The sequence below is a fragment of the Gigantopelta aegis genome, chromosome 5 (genome assembly GCF_016097555.1).
Source record: "Gigantopelta aegis isolate Gae_Host chromosome 5, Gae_host_genome, whole genome shotgun sequence".
NCBI classification, from domain to species: domain Eukaryota; kingdom Metazoa; phylum Mollusca; class Gastropoda; order Neomphalida; family Peltospiridae; genus Gigantopelta; species Gigantopelta aegis.
In genome coordinates this window covers 23,741,474-23,762,768 of record NC_054703.1, presented here as the reverse complement: position 1 = coordinate 23,762,768, position 21,295 = coordinate 23,741,474, and the positions used below count along the sequence as shown (strand labels likewise).

At 38.2% G+C, this 21,295-nt stretch overlaps 1 protein-coding gene across 1 annotated transcript in view; it reads left to right on the top strand.

The window, feature by feature from the left end:
* The window catches only part of LOC121373015, a 28,847-nt gene extending 8,584 nt beyond the window's left edge, over window positions 1-20,263 (top strand). The window contains exons 5-11 of the mRNA XM_041499458.1: window positions 311-384; window positions 3,047-3,652; window positions 6,790-6,975; window positions 7,556-7,798; window positions 10,415-10,699; window positions 13,240-13,272; window positions 14,687-20,263. Coding sequence (XP_041355392.1) covers window positions 311-384; window positions 3,047-3,652; window positions 6,790-6,975; window positions 7,556-7,798; window positions 10,415-10,699; window positions 13,240-13,272; window positions 14,687-19,563 — 6,304 coding nt within the window. The 3' untranslated portion in view covers window positions 19,564-20,263. The remainder of the gene's footprint in view (window positions 1-310; window positions 385-3,046; window positions 3,653-6,789; window positions 6,976-7,555; window positions 7,799-10,414; window positions 10,700-13,239; window positions 13,273-14,686) is intronic.
* Window positions 20,264-21,295: the final 1,032 nt, after the last annotated feature.

The following is a 21,295-nucleotide window of genomic DNA, read 5'->3' as shown; positions in this document are numbered from 1 at the left end:
TACAGCAATCTACTGAGACTCCTGGTAAGTAACGTGTGTTTCTAGTGATAGTATACAGCAATCTAGTGAGACTCCTGGTAAGTAACGTGTGTTTCTAGTGATAGTATACAGCAATCTACTGAGACTCCTGGTAAGTAACGTGTGTTTCTAGTGATAGTACACAGCAATCTAGTCAGACTCCTGGTAAGTAACGTGTGTTTCTAGTGATAGTACACAGCAATCTAGTCAGACTCCTGGTAAGTAACGTGTGTTTCTAGTGATAGTATACAGCAATCTACTGAGACTCCTGGTAAGTAATGTGTGTTTCTAGTGATAGTATACAGCAATCTAGTCAGACTACATGTGTTTCTAGTGATAGTATACAGCAATCTACTGAGACTCCTGGTAAGTAATGTGTGTTTCTAGTGATAGTATACAGCAATCTACTGAGACTTCTGGTAAGTAATGTGTTTCTAGTGATAGTATACAGCAATCTAGTGAGACTCCTGGTAAGTAATGTGTGTTTCTAGTGATAGTATACAGCAATCTAGTCAGACTCCTGGTAAGTAACGTGTGTTTCTAGTGATAGTATACAGCAATCTACTGAGACTCCTGGTAAGTAATGTGTGTTTCTAGTGATAGTATACAGCAATCTAGTCAGACTCCTGGTAAGTACTGTGTGTATCTAGTGATAGTATACAGCAATCTAGTCAGACTACGTGTGTTTCTAGTGATAGTATACAGCAATCTAGTCAGACTCCTGGTAAGTAATGTGTGTTTCTAGTGATAGTATACAGCAATCTAGTCAGACTCCTGGTAAGTACTTTGTGTTTCTAGTGATAGTATATCATATTTGATCCAGGACTTTTCTAGGGAATGGGTGATAATTGTTAAAAAAAACACTCCAAGGAATCTGCATTATTGCAGTTGAGTCGGTTGAATGCTAGCTTGAGGCGCTTGCGTCGCAGGATCAAATCACCTCGGTGGATACATTCAACTGATTGGGTTTTTTCTCATTCAAACCAGTACACCACAACTGGATTAAGGCCATGGTATGTGCTTTCTTGTCTGTGGAGAAAGTGCATATAAAAGATCCTTGCTGCATTAGGAAAAATGTAGCCGGTTTCCTCTGATGACTACGAGTCATAATTAGCAAATGTTTGACATCCAATAGCTCATGTTTAATTAATGAACGTGTTCTAGTGGTGTCTTTAAACGAAACAAACTTTACTTTACTTTATTTTATTCCAGCATATGCTAACAACCATAATATATTCTGGTATCAAAATTGAATCAACAAAACAATCTAACCAGTATATTACATTCCCTAATGACACCACTAGAGCACATTGATTTAGTAATCATTGGCTATTGAATGTAAAACATTTGGTAATTTTTTTATTAGTAGCAAGGGATCTTTTATATGCACAATCCCAGAAAAAGGATAGCACATACCATGGCCTTTGATATACCAGTCATGGTGTACTGGCTGGACTAACGAAATAAAACAAACAAACATTGGTTATATAATATATGTGTGTGTGTGTATGTATGGGTGTCTGTGTGTGTATGTGTGTTGATATATATGTGTGTGTATGTGTGTGTGTGTGTATGTATATATGCGAGTGTGCATATGTATGTATGTGTGTGTGTGTGTGTGTGTTTGTGCATATGTGTGTATGTGTGTGCATCTGTGTATTTATGTGTGTGTGTTCCTCTGTGTGTGTGTGCCTCTGTGTGTGTGTGCATGCCTCTGTGTGTGCCTCTGTGTGTGTGCCTCTGTGTGTGTGCCTCTGTGTGTATACTTCTGTGTGTGTGTGTGTGTGTCTGCCTCTGCATGTGTGTGTACCTCTGTGTGTGTGTGCGCGTGCGCCTCTCTCTCTGTGTATGTGTGTCTGTCTGTGTGTGTGTGTGTCTGTATACATGTTTGTGTGGTGTTTGCGTGTGTGCAAGAGTGAATTTATTTATTTTTTGGAGGGGGGGGGGGGCATGGCAAGTGTTGCCTTCGGTTTAATAACAAAACTGAGGGCAACAAGGCAAGTTGAAGGGGTACGAAGGCAACTTACTTTCTATCAAATTTCAGAGACAAAATTTATTTACATTATTGTCTTGGACTCTATTTTTGATACAGATATATGCCATAATAATGTATTTTACAAGATTAATAACATGTAGCATATATGCTACATTTTCATTATATACCCAATGTAGCAGATATCCTACATTATTAAAAATATATACAAATTTATGAACATTCACAAATCATCATGGAAGTGTTCAATGTACACTACTATCTCAAGTTGAATGAATATGATAATTTTGGGTATTTATTTTGAGTACTTGGGCACTAGAGGGTTAAACTAAATGAATGTGTCAAATATGCAGGCACGGCACAAGATTACTTCATCCGTCCTGTGGGAGGACTGCCACTCTCAGGACTGGCTTGACAGAATGAAACTTGTTCATCCTAATCATCTTGCCTAGTTGAAAAGATATATTGGTTAATATGATATTTAAAATCACTGTGTAAGTCACAAAGAATATATAAATGTCGTCAACTTAAAACTGCTGTAAATAACATTATTTTTATGGCCATTTTAGCACATTTTGTTTTACATCCTGGTATAAATGACCTGTCACTTCATGTGTCAACAAGCAGTCCGACTTCATTGGATGTGATCTTTTCATGTCACGTACATTTTGTATCATTTTTAAATAATAAAATGCTGGTCTGTTGTGTGTGTGTGTGTGTGTGTGTGTGTGTGTGTCTGTGTATGTGTGTTTGTGTGTGTGTCTATATGTGTATGTCTGTATGTGTGTGTGTGTGTGTGTGTGTGTGGTGATGGTGTGTCTGTCTGTGAACTTGTGTCTGTCTGTCTGTGTGTGAACTTGTGTTTGTCTGTGTATGAACTTGTGTCTGTCTGTCTGTCTGTCTGTGTGTGTGTCTGTCTGTCTGTGTGTCTGTCTGTGTATGAACATGTGTCTGTCTGTCTATCTGTCTGTCTGTGTATGAACTTGTGTGTGTAAATCCATTTTTTAAAGATTATTCTGTTGTGTACTTATTTAGGCCAAGTTGATCCAGCTGCTAGTGAAGTGGACACAACCAACACTGACTCCGGTAGTCAGTCAGCCGTGACAGACAAACAGGGTGTTAACCAGCCTCAAGATGCTCAATCTAGTCTCGATCAGTCAGCCGTGACAGAGGATCAGAGTGTTAACCAGCCTCAAGATGCTCAATCTAGTCTCAATCAGTCAGCCGTGACAGAGGATCAGGGTGTTGACCAGCCTCAAGATTCTCAATCTAGTCACAATCAGTCAGCCGTGACAGAGAATCAGGGTGTTGACCAGCCACAAGATTCTCAATCTAGTCACAATCAGTCAGCCGTGACAGAGAATATGCGTGTTGACCAGCCTCAAGATTCTCAATCTAATCACGATCAGTCAGCCGTGACAGAGAATCAGGATGTTGACCAGCCTCAAGATTCTCAATCTAATCACGATCAGTCAGCCGTGACAGAGAATCAGGGTGTTGACCAGCCTCAAGATTCTCAATCTAATCACGATCAGTCAGCCGTGACAGAGAATCAGGGTGTTGACCAGCCACAAGATTCTCAATCTAGAAACCTTGCAAGTCATGTAGAAGATGTTGAATGTCAGGCTACTTCTCAGCCAGGTATCAGTTCAGTGATATGTACATCATTTTACAGGCTCGTATGAAAGATATCTGGTTTGTGGAGGGGGGAGGTGGGGGCAATATCTAGTGGGGTGGGGCACAGCCAAATTTTTATCTGTATTTACATGGGGTAGAAAGCAAAAACATACATTTATTCCTCGAGTGGGGGGGGGGGGGGGGCGCACACAAATTTATGCAAAGATTATTTGTATTAATATTCATACTTTTTAATCAGAATACATGTAACAATAGCAAAATAACACTTGCAACTTTGAAAATTAACCTTTAATATTTATACTTTTTAAATAGAAGACATGTAACAATAGCAAAATAACACTTGCAACTTTGAAAATTAACCTTTAATATTCATACTTCTTAATCAGAATACATGTAACAATAGCAAAATAACACTTGCAACTTTGAAAAAAATTAAGAAATGTTTTATTTAACGACGCACTCAACACATGTTATTTACGGTTCTATGGTGTCAGATATATGGTTAAGGACCACACAAATTTGGAGAGGAAACCAGCTGTCGCCACTACATGGGCAGGATAGCACAAACCATGGCCTTTGTTGAACCAGTTATGGATCACTGGTCGGTGCAAATGGTTTACACCTACCCATTGAACCATGCAGGAATTTTAGCAGAAGAGCTCTATACTGTGGCAAGCAAAGTATATAGATGGGGTCGAGACATTAAATTATCTCCCTTTGTCTCGTTTTTTTTTAATTATTATTATTTAAGTTTGGTGATTACCCATACATCTGATCTTATTTGAAAAATAAAAACAAATGTAATTTAAACAACTGTACCTATAAAAAAGGGATACGAAGTGCAATTATGATAAAATATCAAAAACAAATTGAATACGAAGTTAAATAAGATGACACAATGTCCTGTCATTGAGTGTGAGTTCAAATTCTAAGTTGTTCGATTTGTTTTGTTTTTGTGTGGTTGTTTTTTGGGAGGGTTTAGGGGGGGGGGTTGGGGTTTTTTTAAGAGGGATGGAAGGTAGGACAGTGGTAAAGTGCTCGCTTGATGCGCGGTCGGTTTGGGATCGATCCGCACCGGTGGGCCCATTGGGCTATTTCTTGTTCCAGACAGTGCACTATGACTGGTATATCAAAGGTGGTGGTATGTGCTATCCTGTCTGTGGGAAAGTGCATATAAAAGATCCCTTGCTGCATTAGTAAAAATGTAGCGGGTTTCCTCTGATGACTATATGTCAAAATGACCAAATGTTTGACATCCAATAGCCGATGATTAATGAATCAATGTGCTCTAGTGGTGTCGTTAAACAAACCAAACTTTACTTCTTCTTTTTTTTTTAAGGATCGCTTTGTCATGTATGTTTGCAATGCAGTATTATTAAATAAATGATAATTTAATAATTAAATAAAGATCATTTTTATTCATATTTCTTTTAAAAAGTCTATGGTCAAAAACCCAACCCCCCCCCCCCCCTAAACCCTCCCAAAAAACAACCACACAAAAACAAAACAAATCAAACAACTTAGAATTTTAACTCACACTCAATGACAGGACATTGTGTCATCTTATTTAACTTCGTATTCAAGATATTTTTTAAAAGTGGAAAATATTGTCCAAAATTAGGAAATATGTATATAATAAATAGACCATTGCATGGTGTTTTTTTCAAATACGACTATTATGTCAACTTGCGATGTGTGAAAACCATATTTTCACTCTTTGCTTTGTAGTTTCGTAAAAAACCCATGAAATAGCCTCTATGTACATGTACATATAGTTTCTTAAACACTACAGTAAAGTGTTAGAAGGGTTCTTTTTACCAGCCTCGGTGGCGCAGTGGTTAAGCCATTGGACTACAGGCTGGTAGGTACAGGGTTCGCAGCCCGGTACTGGCTCCAACCCAGAGCGAGTTCTTTAGGGCTCAATGGGTAGGTGTAAGGCCACTACACCCTCTTCTCTCTCACTAACCACTAACCAATAACAACTAACCCACTGTTCCAGACAGACAGCCCAGATAGCTGAGGTGTGTACCCACGACAGGGTGCTTGAATCTTAATTGGTATAAGGACGGAAATAAGTTGAAATGAAATTTAGATTTTAATATTTGGCATTTATTTATATAAAGGGCGGGGCATAGCCCAGTGGTAAATATCACGCCTGATTTGCGGTCTGTCTGAGATCGATCGATCTCTGTCGGTGGGCCCATTTGGGCTATTTTTCGTTTCAGCCAGTGCACCACGACTTGTGCATCAAAGGCGGTGGTATGTACTACCCTGTCTGTGGGATGGTGCTTATAAAAGAGCCCTTGTTACTACATGTAGTTGAAAACTGAAGCGTGTTTCCTCTCCATGACTGTCAAAATGACCATATGTTTGACATCCAATAGCCGATGATTAATAAGCAAACAATGTGTGGTGTTCTTAAGGGATCACACCGCCATTTCGAATTTAGTTCTATGAAAAAGAGTATCTCTTTTCTTTATTTTATTATCTTGGTGTCTGAACAGACTTGACAGTATGATTATGGAATATTGGAAGAGTAACATTGCCTCTTGATTTTGGCATATCAAACTGACAGATGCATATCTGCTTAGCTACAGGCAAGACCATTGTTTACTATGCAAGTGGTACATATATTTAACGAGAGTAGCCTCCCCTCCATTAGCCCATGTGCTTAGGAGACTGGATAATTGAAATTGCAGGTGACGAAGTATCAATTGTGTTTGCTTAAATCCTGTCACAGAGGCTGTTCTCTTCATGTCAGGTAGTATATAGCACCTACTGTTAATAATTAATTTTAGTCAGTGCTTGGCTTTATATTTGTACTGTCACCAATGTATAATCAATAGTGGTGAGATACCTTAAACAATAGAAACTTCAACTTAAACACTACAGTCAATATTTGTTATTACTATTTATGTGTTGCCTTATTACTTTTCACCAGTCGGGGTTTAAGCTGTTGCTGGCCAAATCGCCAAAAGCAATTTAATGTTTAATTTTATGAATATTATACATGTCATTATCAGTTCACCAAGCAGCTAATTCGAAAACTAATTAAATTTATCTCCACTATTACATGTGGATCTTCTTCTTCTTCTGCGTTCCCAAGGCCATGCTCAGACTTCCAGTCCTGTTCTCACCAGGAAGTCCGCTGTCCGTTGAAGGGACGACGTCGGTCCCCAAAGTTTCTCTTTTAGGTCCACCGGATACGGCCAGGTTTCTTGTCTCAGGGTGGTATATGATGGACAGGACTGAAGAATGTGTTCAGGTGTTTGGGCATCTGTACCACAGGGACATTCATCAGTGTGGGCAAGTCTCAGTCTATAGAGGTGAGAGAGCAGGCGACAGTGGCCAGTCCTCATTCTAAAGATAATTACTTGCTGTGTTCTGTCCAGTGACTCAAGGTTATCCTCTTTTCCCACTTCCATCCGTATCTTCCAGTTGGTGTTAAAGCGGTTCTTTATGATGGTTTTCACCTCCGAGTATGATGTGGGTTGAGATACCTGCTGAAGTTTACTTCCTGTTTTTGAGAGCCTGTCTGCTTCTTCATTGCCTGCCATGCCACAGTGAGATGGTATCCACTGAAGGATTATGTTTGTTCTTTTTGACATATCTTGAAGTTCCCTCCTGATATTCGACAGAATATGTTCGCCACAATGTGTCTGGAGGCTCTGTAGTAGAGATCTGCAGTCTGTAAGGAAAACGGTGTTGGGAGACAGTTTGTCTTGTAAGTTTAGTACTTTAGCTGCTTCAAGTAGTGCACATGCCTCAGCTCTGAAGTTGGTGGAGAGATATCCAGTTGTGATGGACTTCGATGTGAAGCTTCCATCAACATATCTAATAAAGACACCCCCTCCTCCATTTGTGACAGCATTTTCAGCAGAGCCATCTGTATAGACTTGGGTCCAGGAATCTCTGTGGTAATCCCTGTCCAACACCTCGAGGGTAAGGGCTTTAAGTTCTGCCTGTGTGTGTTCCTCCTTGTTACCAACTCCTGGCAGGTCTATGATGGTGGTAAAATCTTTAGTTTCCCAGTCTTCATAGTCCTGCAGTGGTTCGCCCTGTTGGTCTTGTGGTGGCAAGCATTCTGCAAGTTGTCTCTGAAGTATTTTGGAGATGTGATTTATGCTCTGTCTCTTGAGTCTGTTCTTGGTAGGATCTCTCAGGCTTGTATGCAGCGGATGAGATTGCATTCTCTTGAGTTTTTCGCATTGTCGGAGTAGTTTTTCTTCCCGCCTTTCTTCAAGTGTATGTAATCTCGTAGTTTTTTCCATTGCAGAGATTGGGGTTGTTTTTAACCCACCTGTTATCAAACGGAGGCTGGCATTTTGGATTTTTGCCAATCTTGCTGTGTTGGTTTTTGCTGCTGTGATCCATGCTGTTGAAGCATACTCTAAATGTGGTCGAACAGCACCTGTATAGACTTGGGTGAGGATCTTACGATTTGCCCCCCACTTTGTGCCTGCTAACTTCTTCATGATAGCCATTTTCTTGGTTGCCTTATTTTCCATTGTTTCAACTTGTGGTTTCCATGAAAGCCTTCTATCCAATGTCACACCAAGGTAGGTTGGTGTACCCTGTTGGGGGATGTTTCCACCTTGGAGATAAAGGATGTATTGTTCTTTCTTTGTTGAAAGGGAAAAACAGGTGGCTTGTGTTTTATTTTTGTTGATAGTGACCATCCACTCTTCTGCCCAGTCAGAGATAGTATTCATGGCATCCTGTATCCTGATGTTTGCTGTGTTGATTTGTTCAGAGGATGTCCATATTGCCAGATCATCTGTATGGATGGCCTTTGAGATGTATATTGAGAGGTGGTCTACAATGTCATCTATGAAGATGATAAAGAGTGTTGGCGAGATGACCCCTCCCTGCGGGACTCCCTCTCTGAGTTTCACTAGATTGCGTGTGTGTCTTTCTAGTTTTACTCTGGCCGTTCTCTGAAATAGGTAGCTTTTTATCCAGCCATACATTCTTCCACAAATCTTTTTTTTGAGGAGCTTTAAAAGCAAGCCATCCTTCCATACCTTGTCAAAAGCCTTGGTAAGGTCAACAAATACAGCTAGAGTTTTCTTCTTTCCCTGGAATCCATTTTCGATCTCTTGGGTCAGGTAAGCTATTTGGTCCTCTGTGCTACGATTTTTTCTGAAACCTGATTGTTTCTGGTTGATAAGCCCATTTGTTTCAAGATGGAACTGAAGTCGCTTATTTACCATCCTTTCCATGGTCTTTCCGAGGCAGCTAAGGATGCTAATGGGTCTGTAGCTGGTTTTAGAGTGTCTGTTTTTTCCCTTCTTTAGAATGGGGATTATTATGGCTTCTTTCCAGGAGTGTGGAAACTCCCCAGTTTTCCAAGACTGGTTGAAGATCATCAATAGCTTCTGTTTGCCTATTTTGCCGAGATGTCCAATCATTTCATTTGATATCCCATCTTTACCTGGAGATTTTTTGTTCTTTAGCCGTCTGATCGAGTCTGTGAGTTCAGAAATTGAGAAGAGATCTGTCATGGTAGGGTTAGTTGTTTGTTCCCTGAGTTCTTGTTTGATGTTTTTTCTTACTTTTGCTGTTTTCTCTCTGGTGGGGTCGAGTACGCTATCATGTTTGAAGCTTTCTGCTACCAAAGTGGCTGCCTTCTACATGTGGATCTAACAGCAGCCTGTTGGAGCTCATGTCCAGTTGACCTTTCATTCGACCAATCAAAACCTTACTTGCAAAATCATGCCAGTGATTTGAAAACAATTTGAAAACATTCGGGATTATGCCGAGGGTATACAAAATGATTCGGTTGAATTACGAAGTATGCCGGAAACTAATTTCAATAAAAAATATTTTTTATAAAATTCGTTTCAAGACGAAAAAAAAAACGTGATGGTATAGACATAAAATTTGTTTATACTATTATACAATCCAGAGTTTATTACTGCATTTCCCCCCGTTTTTTCAATTTTGAAATAGACCAACAAGTTCGCCTATTGCATAAATAGTCTCGCCCGATATTTTTAGAATTTGTATGCTCCCGAATAACGCTATAAAAGGCGAAGTGTAATTGGTCGATAATTAAATTGTTATTCTGCCCCGGAACCACCCACTGGCTATGTCAGAGGCTGGATCCATGGTAGGCGTGCCTGAACCTTCATTGGATATGGGCACGTAAATAGAGTTCCCAATCCCAAATTGTTATTTATAGATGAAATGTCACCTGGACATGGGAGTCCACGCAATACTGTTAGATCTACTGTTGAGACCAGTAGAGCTAATTTTAATCAGATTGATTCGAAAACTATGTCTTTTTGATGTTTATTGCCTTTTAAAAATAATTCTGTTTAGATAAATGGTTACTTGAATTTGGCTACAGTTTTCCTGATCAAATTCGCCAAATTGCTATACATTGTTAGCGTCCAGCTTAAACCCTAACCAATATATGTTTAGGCACCATAGGCGTACGGGCTCCCAATTTAGTAGGAGCGAAAACTGGCTTTTTCCTGAATTAAACGAAAATGCTTGAATCTGGAAAACAATACATGTATTAGCATTACTATCAAACAGCTATATATAGGTTTGCAAATTAATCACTGCACATTTTTACATGGATTACAACTAATTTTGAGGGTAGAATGATCCAAACAAAAAAAAAGTCTCAGGTTAGCACATTTGGCCCGAATATCTGTATCATTTTTGCCCGAATTTGAGGTTTTGCTCCATGGCATATCTCGTACGCTTATCTATTTTGCATCCGTTTGTTTGAATTTTGACTGGTTTCCATTGTAGATGATGATATATTGGCGTCCGGCATGGAGATTGGACTACAGGATAAGAAATTTGATAATCTGACAGTGAAGGATTGCAGTAATGTGCAGTTTGGATGTACGACACACAAACACTATCCCAAAGACTCTTCTGGTAAGGTTTTCATTTCAGTAGATTTATCAGGTGCCGATTCAGGGAGAGGGCACTGGAGAGTGTGCACCCCCTCCTCGAATATCAGAGTTCTCTGTACATCGCAAACTGTGGCCCATGACTTGTCAGGGGCGGATCCAGAAAATCCATTTAGGGGTGAGGGCCAAATGAAATGAGGCGAAATGCCAAGGGAACTTTGGGGGTAGTTTGGAGGGGGTTTGTAAAGAAAGGAAAATTAAAGGGACATTCCTGAATTTTCTGCAATTTATAAGATGTTATCGACTAACAGAGACTTTTTAACGATTGTAATTACATATCAAATATATTTTTCTGCATAAAATATTAGTGGCTGTATATTAAACGTGTTTCTGATCGTTCTAATATTTGTGCTAGGTTAAATGTCATTTTATTTCCTAAAATATGTTTTTTTTTCGTACATACGAACATATTTGAAGACAAAATCCAGTTTGGGCTTCTTACAAATAGTAAGACGACCAGAAACACATCGAATATACAGACACAGATATTCTAAACAAGAAAATATATCTAATATGTAAGTTTAATCGTAGAAATATTTTATTAGTCGGAAATATTTTACAATGCAGCAAACTCAGGAATGTCCTTTTAATATATATTAAAATTATAACTGTCGCAAAATTTAGGGGGGTGGCCGGGCCCCTGGGGCTCCCACTCCCCAAGATCTGCCTCTGGTGGTACATCACAAACTGTATGTGTATTCTATGGATGGAAAGGCTTATAATTAAATTGTCCTGATCCACTAGTTACTGTATTATAATTGTCTACTATACACTTGTATACATTAAAATTACCGTTATAAATATAAGTAAACAGTGCAGTGCATCACAAAAACACTATTTCACTAAACGTAATTTATTTACGTGTAGGAGATCTTTTAATTGTAAAGAGCGGGAAGCAAATAGTGTATCATTTGTTGTGAAGTCATCAAGTCAGGGGCGTAGCGTGATCTGGACCTGGACCCCATTTTACGAAGTGATCTTTGTTATGTTTGATGTTTCCGATTTAACTATCAACAAACCAGATTTAACTTGGTAACCAATTTTACTTTTCTAGTCCTTTTGTTACATGCCACTTCCGGTGCTCTTTTCCGGAAGGTCATTCCAAATGATAAACAATTAGTATACGACCAAACGATAAATAAACTATTAATGTCTCACTAAAACACGACAATCTTAGTGCTAAGATTACCTTAAGTGCATTAAGTACAAACTACCCCATACTAGAGCACCCCAGCCTATGCCGCTGTAACTACACACATAGTGATGGAGTATTACCATCTGTAACGGTGTGGTTGCGAAACATCTCAAATATCCGAACTTAGGGTAGTTAACTTAAGGCTTGGCGCACACCTAATGATTAACGCCTACTTCATATTCGCGTTATCTTTAATCTGTAGGTGTGTGTGTGGGGGGGGGGGGGGGGGGGCAAAGACATGACAGTCGTGTTTAATGTCTAGTATTGACCCATTTAGACTGTCGTGTTGGCTGGTATGTGCAGGTGGCACATTTTCAGACTACTTCTGACTAGACAGTATAATCAGCGTTAATCGGTAGGTGTGTGTCAAGCATAAAGCCTTTAGTGCACGTGGCATCAGTTACTTACGACTTTTTACTCAGCTGATAGACGTCACTTGTGGGCAATTTTATCATCTGCAGGTAACATGAGCTGTGTTTAAATAACCAACTGATCAATGAAAATTGAAATTAAAAACAATTGATTTTAAAATATTAGGTCACAATAATGACAGTGGTAGGCCTACTAGCAAACATGCTTAGGACTTAGCTCATTAGGCCTAAAAACATTATGGCGGATCCAGGAAATAACCAAAACAGAAGGGCACATTGACTTCAAAAGGGCACCTTTACAAGTTTTGATATTTACAATTGATTCCTAACGTCAAACTAGCAATAGAAGTAATTTCACTCGCGTTAAAAATGGGGCCCCATTGAGACTCAATAACACAGACACATATCTGCAAGCTAACACGAAAATCTTGATTTATCTACAATATAATTATTGTTTACTTAAAAAAAAAAAAAAAATTGGGCACTTGGACATTTTGAGGGCACTTGAACAATTTTTGGGGGGGGTCGCGTCCCCCTGGTCCCCCCCCCCCTTGGATCCGCCCATGAACATATGTGTGATTCAGTTTTCATCCTTGATAAAAACAGGTAGGGGAAAAATAGAAATTAATTGCATCAAATTGAGAAACCATAATCGGTCAAGGTGTCTTCTAGTCTGCTGATTGGAAAAAAACACACACTTCAAAACATTTCAGGGTCTCTACTTAAAATTAGGGAAACCGGAGACACATATATTTCTTTTTAGGCCTTAGTGCTGTGAAATTGATATGAGCTAGATGAACAAAAGGTCCAATATGATAATTCTGTGTACATCCCAAAACATTATATTATAGCAATATCCTAATTATAATTATTACTAGTTATTATTATTAATTATTGTTATTGTTATTATTAATTATTGTTATTATTGTTATTAATTAGTGCCATTATTATTATTTGTTTATTATTGTTATTATATGATTATTATTATATTACTACTATTATTATTATTATTATTATTATTATTATTATTATTACCAGATCAATGACAATGTTAGGGTTGAATACTAAAATGGTTGCTTTTCACACTTTCAGGAAACGAGAGTCCCGGGTTTTCTAACATTAAACGTAAGTTTTTGTTTAATATTGTTAACTGATGTTTCAGACGTATGCATACTAATTAGGTGTCATGATACACCGATGCAATGATGCATCACAATTCTACTTCTCACAATACGATACACAATACCCTTCATATTTTGACGCAAAAAAAAAGAAAGAAAGAAAAAAATGTTTTATTGAACGACGCATTCAGCACATTTACGGTTATATGGTGTTGGACATATGGTTAAGGACCACACAGATATTGATAGAGGAAACCTGCTGCCGGCACTTCATGGGCTACTCTTTTCGATTAGCAGCAAGGGTTCTTGTACATGCATCATCCCATAGACAGAGCAGTACATGCCACAGCCTTTGATACACCAGTCGTGGTGCACTGGCTGGAACGAGAAATAGCCCAATGGGCCCACCGACGGGGATTGATCCCAGACCGACCGTGCATCGAGCAAGCCCTTTACCACTGCGCTACGCATATTTTGACCATTTATCAAATCCTATTTTAACTTTGTATCAATTTTACCAACACCAATGTGTAATGAGATGTACTTACTGACAAGCTATTTCCTTCAAGGAAAGGGGGGGGGGGGGAGGCGGCGAGACGTAGCCCAGTGGTAAAGCGCTCTCTTGATGCGCAGTCGGTTTGGAATCGATCCCTGTCAGTGAGCCCATTGGGCTATTTCTCGCTCCAGCCAGTGCACCACGACTGGTACATCAAAGGCCGTAGTATGTGCTATCCTGTCTATGGGATGGTGCATATAAAAGATCCCTTGCTGCTAATCGAAAAGAGTAGCCCATGAAGTGATGACAGCGGGTTTCCTCTCTCAATATCTGTGTGGTCCGTAACCATATGTCTGACGCCATATAACCTTAAATAAAATGTGTTGAGTGAGTTGTTAAATAAAACATTTCCTCCCTTCCTCAAGGAAAGGCGGTGAAGTGGATAGAGAATATGTGTCTGCGTATGTCAATGTGTCTGTGATGTGGTATTTCTAAAACTCTGTTTGATCAGAGTTTATAATTTTTATGTTTTATTTCATATTTTTAAATCATTTCATTCAACCTTCAGCTTCTTGTTTTACTGGGAAAACATCATGAATCACATATCGAGATATACATATCATATCACGGGTTATGTCTCGTGGGCCCACATACCGAACTGAATAGTGCAAAATACTGATAAATATAAAAACGTAAAACCAGTTTGAAAATAGTTTGATAAGATAAGTGAAAAGATTTAAACCAATACCAGCATGTGAGATAAATTCACTATAACTATTAAAATACAGTGCAATTATGACAGTTCACTGAATATTGCTTTTTGTGGTTTCTGTAGATCTATATTCTGCTATATAAAAATAAACATGTTCGACTAAACAAAAAGTTAAAACCCATGAAATATTCTTTTCTGTTTATTTAACAGATAAATCGGCATACAAGTTCCAGGAATTTAAACCAGAAAACTACATTCAGCTAAAAGCATATGATGAGGCTGAAAAAGCTCTAAATAAGTCTGGCATCGTATTTTTGATAGGCAGTCCTGGGGCTGGAAAGACAACTTTTGGGTTTATACTTGTGGCACGTATCTATGAAAACGAGAAATGGAAGCCTTTATACCTGAGAGCTCCTTCAGAAATTGATGAAATTCCAGTTCCTGATGATATGGCGAAATCAAAGCAAAGGTACATCATATTAGTTGATGACATTGATTTATCATGGAAAGAGAAATTTGAAACAATTGAGCTGCTAGTTGATATAGGATTGATCAAAGTGATAATTACATCCACAATCCTTTTATTTTATCCACTTGAGAAAAGCTTCTCAAAGAACGAAATGAGTTGTCTTTCCAATTCTACTATTCATTTCTCCTTAACCAATAAGGAAAAACTTGATATTCTTGAGCTGCTTCTAAACAAACATAATATACCAATGGCAAAGGAAGACAGGAGTACAGCTGCAGAACAGACATTTGAAGAGTTGGGCTTTCCAAATTGTTGTAAATTTTTCGCAAAACATTCAGAAGCGCAAAAGCGAGGTGTAGACTTTTTCAAGAGGCCTTTAGAATATCTTAAAGTACGTTTAGACCAACTAAAATCAAAGAATTCACTCCAGTATCGTGTCCTTTTATTGGTTTTGTGTAATCAGGGAAGTTTTAGGATCGGGGATTTGAATCGATTAGAAGACGACGAATTCACAAAACTGAGAGAAGTGTGTGCAATTAATGGACTTGTCTCGACTGAAGAAATAAAACAGTCAGCCAATTCCCTAACAGGTGTATATCTTGCATATGATAATGACGATGAAAAATATTCATTCATCCACCCATCAGTGTTTGATGCTGTGTTTCTACATTTTTCTTCAGAGAGTATCAAACGGAGCATTATGATTTGTCCTGCATCACTGTTGGTTCAGTACGTCATCACATCAGATGTGCCAAATACTAGCAATATTATAGTGAGGTTGGAGAAATGTAGCTTTTCGCATCTTGCAAAAAGGATAACAGACTTGTTACAAAAGTCTGACAGTGCCAGATGTATACTTTCACACCCATCCTTAAAATATGCACCATTTGTGGAATATCTAATCAAAGAATTCTTGAATTCTACAGTGTTGAATGCCATATTGTCTTTAAAACTGTCTTCTCAAATTGAAAAGGAAGTGGACCTGGTTGATCAGGGTTATCTACACAGTGACTGGAACATGTCTGATTGGAATTATAGACTTTCTGAAGTAAAGGCTCGGACAAAGGTAAATAAAAAAGTGATTTCTTTTCGCTCATCATCTGTTGCAGAGGCAGTTGTGGTTAATGAGCTAGAAATGTTGTCCATTCATTTTGCAACCAGTATTGCCATAGGTAATTCCAACATTAACAAAGGAATAAAGTATTTTAGTTCTCTTCAAAATAGCCTCTTTGGACGTAAACCTAGTGATTGTGAACAACAACAGAACCTACTAAGTACTGCATGTCTGATGGGGAATGCTGAAGTGGCTGATATTTTATTAAATTCGGGCATTGTACCTACCATTGATTCATTAAGTGCTGCTGCAGTGACGGACAAAGATGATGACAGCATATTTGATAAATTGTTCAAGTACAACAATAAGTTAGGTTCGAATGACTGGAAACACTTGCTTCTCGCTGCACTTGCAGTTGAAAATGAGAACATATCAAAGCTTTTGATTAGACGAATCAGTGCATTGCCGAACTCAGAAGAGATTCTCGATCAAGCTGCCATGTGTGTACTTCTTATGACAAATGATGGTACTTTCCAGAGGAGTTTGGTAACTGGAGCTGCAGCCAGGATATTCAGACATTTATCAACATTATCCAAAGTTTGCATGTCTGATGTTGCCTTTGTTCTGGCGGCAGAGAGCAACAATGGAAGTATTTTAAAAGAAATGTTTTCTGTTGACTCAGACCTTGGCTGTGCAAAGTGTCAAGATAAAACACTTCTACTGGCACATGCTGTTGCCCGTGGTGGGTGTTTGGAATCGCTGGCTATCTTGATGGACAATGGGTGCAATATCAGTGCTCTCAATGCAGAACAGAAGACTGCACTACATGTAGCAGTAGAATTTAATCAGCCAAATATGGTAAAAACATTACTCAAAAATGGACTGAATGTCAATGTTGTAGATTGCAATCGAGATTCCCCACTCCACATGGCTACAAGATGTGGATCACTGAAAAGTGTTGCCTATCTTTTAGAAAATGAAGCAGATGTGAATATGCAAGATGATGATGGCAACACTCCACTTCACTTTGCTGCAGAATATGCATCCACTGAAATTGTATCTTCTCTTGTAGAAAAAGGGGCCCAAGTAAATATACAAAATAGAAGTAGAAAGACAGCCATTCATCTTGCTGTACATAAAGCATCATGTGAAATTTTAATTTATCTTATACGTAATGAATCACAAATAAACCAGCAAGATGACAAAGGGAAAACTCCACTTCACGTTGCTGTACAGTATAGGTCAATGAAGATCATAAGTCTTCTTGTAAACAATGGAGCAAATGTAAATCTACAAAATGTTAGTGGGGATTCCTCAGTTCATGCTGCTGCACAACGTATGTCATTGGAAATTTTAAGTTACCTTGAAGACAAAGGAGCACGAGTAGACCTAAGAAATGAAAATGGTGATACTCCAATTCATATTGCTGCACAACGAAAGTCGATCGAAATTGTACGTTATCTTGTACAAAAAAGAACAACGCAAATAAACCTGCAGAACAAAAATAGGGATACTGCACTTCATATTGCTGTACAACAAAAGTCACTAGAAATTGCGAGCTATCTTATACAGAATGGAGCACAAGTAAACCTGCAAAACCAATGTGGGGACACTCCATTTCATATTGCTGCACAAAACAATTCATTGGAAATTGTACGTTATATTGTAGGACATGGAACAGAATTAAACCTACCAAATGAAAGTGGGAACACGCCACTTCACTTAGCTGTACAACATGGGTCAGTTGAAACTGCACGTTGGCTTGTTGAAAAAGGAGCAAAAATAGATATACAGAATGAAAATGGCGAAATTGCACTTCACTTGGCTCCCAAACACAACACGTTTCTATGTGAAAATGATGGGTCATTGGCATTCATTGAGCATCTCGTTCAAAATGGAACAGACATAAACCAGCAAGATAACAGTGGGAATACTACACTTCATTTTGCTGTACAATATTGGATATCTGAACGTGTAAACTATCTTTTAAGAAAAGGAGCCAAAGTAAACATTAAAAATCTTCGTGGGTACACACCACTTCACTTCGCTGTATCTCCCAGGCAAATGGGTTTTGTAGCTGTATCTCGCAGGCAAATGGATTTTGTAGCAGCTCTTGTGGCAAAAGGAGCGGATGTAAACCAACAAAACGAAAGTGGAGACACTCCACTTCATATAGCCGCAAAAAACGACTTAAAGAAAACAAAATATCTTGTAAAACATGGAGCAGAAATAAATATAAAAAACGAAAAGGGATGCACTCCAATCCATATTGCTGTGGAAAACAAATCACTGAACATTGTCCGTTACCTTGTAGAAAAAAGAGCACAAGTAAACATACAAAACGAAAGTGGGAAAACTCCACTTCATTTAGCTCTTTTATATGAATCTGTGGATATTGCAATTTGTCTTGTAAATAAGGGAGCACTAGTTAATTTACAGGATGAAAATGGGTCCACTCCACTTCATCTCGTATCAGCAAGCCATGGGTCACTGGAGTTAGTGAAGCGTTTTGTAAAAAAAGGAGGACAAGTGAATCAACAAAATGGGATTGGAAACATTCCACTTCACATTGCTACACAATTTCAATTACTAGAAACTGTTGGTTATCTTGTAAACACTGGCTCAGATATAAACTGTCAAAACGAAAGTGGGAAAACTCCACTTCACTTTGCTGCACAGCACGAGTCTAGACGACTATTAAGATGCCTCGTAGGTAAAGGAGCATATGTAAACCAGCAGGATGAACGTGGGGACACACCTCTCCACTTTTCTGCCCTTTGTTGCTTAAAGGACAATGTAATTTATCTCTTAGAAAATGAAGCATGTGCTAATTCTGAAAACAGTCTGGGCTACACACCATTGACTTATTCATGTTGCTTTGAAAATAACGATATTGTGCATTATTTATTGGGAAAAGCTGCAAATGTGAATCATGGAAACATCACAGCAGTGCTTGCTGCAGCAGCATTTCACTGTAAAAATAACCTTCAGGCTCTTCTGGACAAAGGTGGAGAGGTAAACGTTCTCTCTAAGTCTGGCAGTACCCCACTTCATATGGCAATGCGGTGGGATTTACGAAAAGGATTATCAAAGACATGTTTGTACTACTTTCATGATGGCAAATACATTGATGATTTTTTATGTGATGACTCTTGTGATAGTGCAGACATGCTGTTGAATTTAAAACAATTTCTGCAAAACGATTCTCAGGTGAATCATGTAGGACATCTCCTGCTTGACAAAGGTTGTTGTATAAATACTAGAAACAATGCAGGCAAGACAGCATTGCATGTTTGTGTGGAGTACAATCAACTTGAAAACCTTAAGTTTTTGTTGGAGAGAGGTGCTGATGTGTCATTAGGAGACAAGGAAGGTAACTCCGTGTTTCATTATGCAGCGGCTAGACTGCAGGTTGAGTTTGTGAAGACACTGGTAGAGGCTGGAGCTGTAAGTAAGAGAAACCACGATGGACTTACACCATCTGATCTAGTTTCCAGTAAAGTCGATAATTTTGATGGTGATGACGTAATCAAATATGGCCAAATAATGTCTCTATTGTCATAATACGAATTTCCTTGAGTTGTGTATGTAGGTAGCATTGTACTAATTGCCATCTTACAGGGTCAATTTGTCAAGTCCACCTATGTAATTGCCGATTAACTGTCGTGAAATCTATTCCATTTATTATTTACTGGTATTAAAATCATGTTTAATCGAATGAATCCTCTACTTTTCACACGTAACATAGGACTCGAACTTAATGGTGGCCCCAACGGCAATTGTAGCTGCGATATGAATTGCCGTAGACCAGGGGCTTTTTCAGTGGCATGTTTTGGGGGGTTTGCCGTCAGTTGATGGTATAATTTCTAATAATTGCGCTGCATCATGATATAAATGTTTAGTCGATTTTTAATATTGTATGTTATTGTGCTATATTACAATGAAAACTGTTGTGTATTAGATTTTAATATTTCATGCTGTTGTGCTGCATTATGATATAAATGTTTTAGTCGATTTTTAATATTGTATGTTATTGTGCTAAATTATGATATATTTTATTGCTTTGTGTTTAATCAGTTTGTAATACCACATGCATTATAACTGCATTAACTAAAGTGCTTTTGACTGTGCGCATGTATGGGGCAGGACATAGCCCAGTGGTAAGGCATTCGTCTGATGTGCGGTTGGTCTGAGATCGATCTACGTCGGTGGGCCCATTGGGCTATTTATCGTTCCATCTTGTGCACCACGACTAGTATATATCAAATACCATGGTATGTGCTATCCTATCTGTGGGATGGTGCATATAGAAGATCCTTTAGCTGCTAATGGAAAAAAATTTAGCGGGTTTCCTCTTTATGACTGTCAAAATTACCAAATCTATTTTTACATTGAAGTTAAACTTATTTTGTGATCATTGTTACGAAACAAAAATCCTTAACAATACTTAATATTGTATGACATTGTGCTATATTACAATGAAAACTGTTGTGTATTAGATTTTAATATTTCATGCTGTTGTGCTGCATCATGATATAAATGTTTAGTCGATTTTTAATATTGTATGTTATTGTGCTATATTATGATATATTTTATTGCTTTGTGTTTAATCAGTTTGTAATACCACATGCATTATAACTGCATTAACTAAAGTGTGCTTTTGACTGTTTGGAGAAGGACGTAGCCCAGTAGTATGACGTTCGAAAGATGTGCCTTCGGTCTAGGATCGATCCCCATCAGTGGGCCCATTAGGCTATTTCTTGTTTTACCAGTGCACCACGACTGGTATATATCAAAGACCATGGTATGTGCTATCCTATCTGTGAGATGGTGCATATGTAAGATCCCTTGCTGCTAATGGAAAAAATGTAGCGGGTTTCCTCTTTATGACTGTCAAAATGACCAAATGTTTGACATCCAATAGCTGATGATTAATAAATCAATGTGCTCTAGTGGTGTCGTTAAACAAAACAAAGTTGTTGTTTTTTTACATTGAAGTTAACCTTATTTTGTGATCATTACATGTCATTGTGCTATATTACAATGAAAACTGTTGTGTATTAGATTTTAATATTTCATGCTGTTGTGCTGCATCATGATATAAATGTTTTAGTCGAGTTTTAATATTCTATTAATGTTAACTTAATGATATGGAAAGATACAATGAATACTATTGATTATGATTAATATTTAATTGTTTATGCCAAATAAATATAAAATAAAAAACTTAAGTATACGATTGGGGTGAGGGGCAGATTTATGATCAAGAAAGATTTTATTGTGTAACCTGAGAGTC